This window comes from Humulus lupulus, chromosome X (genome assembly GCF_963169125.1).
Source record: "Humulus lupulus chromosome X, drHumLupu1.1, whole genome shotgun sequence".
Lineage (NCBI taxonomy): Eukaryota > Viridiplantae > Streptophyta > Magnoliopsida > Rosales > Cannabaceae > Humulus > Humulus lupulus.
Genome location: NC_084802.1, coordinates 12052234 through 12057914, shown reverse-complemented (window position 1 = coordinate 12057914; position 5681 = coordinate 12052234). Strand labels below are relative to the sequence as shown.

The 5681-nt window shown below is 28.8% G+C and overlaps 1 protein-coding gene across 1 annotated transcript; it reads right to left on the bottom strand.

Moving 5' to 3' along the window:
- Positions 1 to 345: 345 nt before the first annotated feature.
- LOC133803830 (2-alkenal reductase (NADP(+)-dependent)-like) lies at positions 346 to 3220 on the bottom strand. Its single transcript, XM_062241960.1, has 5 exons — positions 2929 to 3220; positions 2137 to 2323; positions 1362 to 1528; positions 1173 to 1255; positions 346 to 890 (listed from the first exon to the last, which is right to left on the bottom strand). The coding sequence occupies exons 1-5, from the start codon at positions 3160 to 3162 to the stop codon at positions 512 to 514; spliced, it is 1050 nt and encodes a 349-aa protein (XP_062097944.1). The 5' UTR covers positions 3163 to 3220; the 3' UTR covers positions 346 to 511.
- Positions 3221 to 5681: the final 2461 nt, after the last annotated feature.

Sequence of the window (5681 nt, the reverse complement as noted above, 5' to 3'; positions counted from 1 at the left end):
GTTTTTTCCATACTGTATTGTTGTGGAGTTGCTGTCTAGTTGAGTTTAAGTTGTTTTTCAACACTATATTATTGTTGGGTTAATGCCTAGTTGAGATTGTATTTTTATAATCATGGAACTTTAAAATCATATTTTTGAAAACTTGAATTAGTAAAATTGAAAGAAAAAAAAACGATAGGTGTTGTAAAAATGTGAAAAAAAAAATCATAAAAAATGTGTATTTATAATAAAACTCCTATTTTTATAGCATCGGTTAACACCTTTGATTGACGCTAACAAGTAATGCCAAAAGCGGTAGCAATGTGAAATATCATAAATAAGAAGCCTAAATACTTTAAGTGAATGTTTGGAAGGTAAGGACTACAAATGGCATAATAATGACCACTCATAGGTAAGAATTCATCAATTTATATATAATTGTTTCTAGGAATCATGAAACTCATTATACAAACAAGTTCATTTGAACCAATATATAGTGTCTCTTCTCTTCCATTTTAATTGATCAATTAATTCAATCATCTGCTAGTTTGACAATCTTCTTACCAATGTTGGCACCATGAAAGAGTCCAAGAAAAGCATTTGGAATGCTCTCCAAACCAACTGAGATGTCTTCGAGTGTCTTAAGACTATCCTTACGAAGGTGATTCACAGTGAACGAAAGAAAATCTGGATAGATATAGAAAAAGTCAGTCACCAAAAATCCTCGAATTATGATTCTCTTGTATATAATTTCAACCATGTTCAATGCAGCTGGCTTGTTTGTGTTTGTGTACTCGGATATGGCCCCACAAGCCACGACTCGACCAAAGTTTTTCATGTTAGTAATTGCTGCTTCTAGCATCTCATCTCCCACATTGTCAAAGTAAATGTCTATTCCTTCAGGAAAGTACCTTAAATTCAACATCAAAATAATAGAATGTATGAATCAATCCCACAAAATAACAATATTATTAAGTTTTATACATTCCTAAAATAACAATATCATTAAGTCTAAAATTATTTAAATATGTATAAATTTGAAAAAAATACCACAAATATCCATAAAAAAACTTAAAATTTATTTTAGAGAAATGAAGTAAATTGACTTAATTGTTACTAACAAAACTTTGAATAACAAAATAATAAAAGAAATAAAAAGCATTCCTTCCATTTAATTAAACTTTTTGTCTTACTCTTTTATGGTTGATTTTAAGTTAGGCTCATCCTTGTAGTTGAATGCTTCATCAAAACCAAGTTTCTCTTTTAGCAATGCTACCTAATATAGAATAATTTTGTCAATCTCAACATTTTAGTAAGAAAAATGTTTGTTTGAAATATACAAATTGATAACTATTGAATTACCAAGGGTTATTTAGAGTTACCTTTTCCTTACTTCCAGCACAACCAACAACATAACAGCCCAATTGTTTAGCATATTGGCCAGCAAGGTGGCCTACTGACCCAGAAGCTGCCGAGACAAACACTTTCTCACCCTTGCTAAGCTTGCCCACTTCAAATAGCCCACTATAAGCTGTCAATCCACTTGTCCCTAAACCAATTAAACAAATCCAACGAATCTATGTTACAAAATAGGGTTTATAGTTTGTCAAATGTTTAAAAATAATTCAATAAATCCAAATTCAATCAAAATATTGTCAAATATAATATCATAAAGATTGATGCGTGTTAGGAATTCTCACTTTTTTTTTTCAAATTGGTGACTCCATAAATAAAGCTTGAGGCCAAAAATATTTTGATCGAATTCGAATACAAGAGAACATCTTTAACCGGACAGAACACAACATCAAAAATATATATTTCTTAAAATAGAGAGTTAATCACGAAGAGTACCTAACTTCTATAATAAAATATTTATTATTTAAAGAATTAAAACACCTTTGACACTCAATTATTTTTTTTAACTCAAAAAAAGAAAAAATATAAATATAAATATAAATAACTTAAAATTTAAAAAATATCTTGTTAGAGTAATAAAATTTTATGCTGGTAAGGATTAAAATATTAAAAAACATATCTCTTAAAAATAATGATAACCTAATTAATGTACACCTCATATATTAATTTTATTTTCAATAACAGAGTTTTCTTTAAATCATAATTAACATGAAAAATGGATTTAGAGTAATAAAAAATTACCAAAAACTCCAATATGATATGACAATGGAAACCCCATAGCCATAGGGTCAAGTTTCCTCAACATGTATTGATCTCCTTTTATCACAGTATACTCTCCCCAACAAACCATTCCCACAACCAAATCACCCTTTTCAAACTCAGCATTCTCAGAAGCCACAACTTTGGCCACCCCATGAGCACTAATAACCTGTCCAATAAATATATTTAACTATGTATTTGTACATGTGCCAATTAATGTTTAAATATGTATATATATATGTCTAACTGAGTAGCAAAATATTTGTACAAATTAAGAATATATTTATATAAAAAAAATTATATTATATGGTACTTTAAAAGTTATTTAAAATGAGTAAATTTTTCCCAGTATGTAATAAGAATAAAGAATTGGTAACCTTTACATCACTAAAGGACTAAAAACCTAAAAAATATAAATTTTATTTTTAATCTTTTTCTTTATTAAGAACTCAAAATTCAAAAGATGAAAAAAAAAAACTTTTAATTTTTTGAGAAGTGAAATATAAAGAAAAAATATTTCATTTTTTAAACTTTTGTTCTTTTAATTTTTTTTAAACATATATTCAAATTCATATTCATAGAAACATAATTAAAAATTAAATTCTTAAAATAAATTAATAAATTATTATCCTTTTAATTAATTAATTAATTATTAAATATACTATTTAATTTTTTTTAATTTAAAATATGTTCCTTCCACAAATATTTTTTTATAAAGAACTTTCCATAAAAAAGTTTTCTTTATATATATAAAATATATAGACTAAGTATTACCTCACCGGGAGCTATGGCCATTGCATCACTTATGCTCTTCTGAGAGGAACTGTAACTCTTGAAGCGGTTTATCTGGTATGGGTCAATGGACACATACAGATTCTTCAAAACGACATCGTTTGAACCAGGCTCTGCTGATACAACAAGAGTTGAAGACTTAATCTCAAAATCTGACTCTTTTGGAGTCCCATTTATGTGACTCTTTGTTGTGACATATCTGTTGATTACTTCCATTTTTTTTTAAACTGGAATATAAGCCTTTGTTACTGACTAAGTGTTTATATATCTATTCTCTGTTCATAAATAACTATTTATAGATAAGAAAAAGGAGAAAAACATATCCATAAACGGATGCAATATAATTGAAGCTTGGCAATACAAATAGTAAACTACTGTTTTTGGTCAAAGATGTTATTATTAATGGACAGAAATCATGGATAAAACATTGAACTATTCGGAGAAAAACATATAGACCACATAAATACAATAAATAATAAGTCATGTTGGAAACTACTGTGGACAGAAATCATATAGGCCACACGTTATATACATGGAAACTATAAAAAACCATTTATCTTAAAGGGAAAATACCACATGTGTTTATCCTAAATACGCGATCTGTCTATGTGTTCTATTAAATGATAATTCAGACTATGTGTTTTACAAAATGAGTCAAAATAGTACCTTATGCTTAATTTTAATAAAAAAAAAATCAAATATAATATTTCATTCTCAGTTCCTCAATCACTTTCTCTACTTTTTGGAACTCATCGCATCACTAACGATTTAAGAATTGATATTATAATTGAAAATATTTTACTAAAATTGGGTCTAAAATACTATTCAGATACATAAAATATAAGATCCAAATTGTCATTTAACAAAATACTGTGGCGGATCATGTACTTGGAAAAACACATAAAATCATTCATACTTTAGATAGAAAATGAGGAAAAAAAAACACACACACATGCATGTTTTTTTTCTTCAAACAAAAATGGTATAAGGGCCGGGCTTTTAAGTAGTCCATCTCATTTGACGATGAGGTGTAAGATGTTCCTTTGTATAAGACAAAAATGAATATATTGTAGTAGGTCATTTTATTTAACAAAATAAATAAATGATAAAAAATTACTTAAAAAAGAAACTATTTTTTTCTTGAACATAATTAATAAATTTATAAAATCAAATTTCAATGCCAAAACAAATTATTTACTTAATGAACATATAAACAAATGATAATTAGGACAAAATAAAAATAAATAATCAAATATCTATTTGATAAAGTTCTAAATAATTTTAAGAATTACACAATTTAAGATCTTTGGAGAATGTTAAAGTAGATGGTGGCCATGACTCATTATCTACTATCCAGCTAAACTCGAACTATTTTTTTAGGGAATGCTAAAGCGTGGTGGCTTCGACTTGCTCTGTGTATTTGACCTTACGTCTTTGTCAGTTTATACTTAGTAATGTTATCTCGTTTTTTAGGTGTTTGTTTTGTGTAGTTGAGTTGCTTTGGAAAATGTAGAAGAACTTAGGATGTAAGTAATATTAAATTTTTGTGTACAAAATGGTTCACTTTACCCTTAAAATACATGTGGAGCCCACATAAATTATTAACTTTACACCGTTAAAATTTGAACCAAACATAGGAAGGGATTTAGATTCGAACCTTTACTTTACCCCATATCAAACACTAGTCTTTTGAGAAATCTCAATTCCAATTAAAAAAAAAATCTTTAATAACCAAATACTTAATTTTTCAAAATGTTGCATTTTTATACTAAAATAAATTTTTATGGGAAAAAAATATCCACATTATTAAAATATAGCATTTAAATACTCAATTTTTTTCTCACAAGAAAAATATCTAAAATTTCTAAAATGTAACATTTAAATACCCAAATAGTTAAAAAATTAATTTATTTTTGGGATATTTGCGGCATAAGTACCCAATGTTTGGGGAAAATATCCGGCATGGACCTAATTTTTTTTTAGTGGGAAAAGTACCCCAAACATCCTAAAACTGTAATTCCGTTAGGTTCATCCGTTAGGTCTGTTAATGAATTGATTAGGCAGACACGTGTCACGTTTTTATTAGTCCAAATCATAATTATTTTTAAATTTTAATTTTAAAATAAAAAATTAATTAAAATAATTAAATTAAAAATACATTAAAAAATAATATAAATGAATTCTTCCTCCCCACGACCCCTTCTTCCTCCTCAGCACAAGCAAGCTTCAAAGGCAGCTCCTAAGTGCGAAGACCTTCAAGCCACAGCGAAAAAGCATGGGGCTGTTGCAAGGTCGGCATAGAGCTAGAGAGCAGAGGTTATGTGGGTTGAGAACAGAGCTTGGTGGGGTTGGCTGACCGGAGTTGGGATCTGGGGTTGTTAGGCTGGAATGGCTAGAGCTAGAACTTGGATTCTGATTCGAATTTGGATTAGGGAAGACCGCAGGTGGAGATAGACATGAGACATCGATGCATTTATGGTCCTTGTGATGGACACCATGGCGTAGAGGGTCGAATCCCAAGACCAGACCAATGACCACCAGCACCGTCACTATGAAAATGAAGATCTTTGTTGCTTTGCCCACATAACACATTCTTAATGTAATTTTTTCTTTCTCACCCCTGTTTCTGGGTTACCAAAAAAAAAAAAAAATTTGAATCTGGGTTTGTAGTATTATTATATATTTTTTGGGTGGGTCTGACAAAGAGGAGGAGGAAGAAGAAGAAGAAGAAGAGA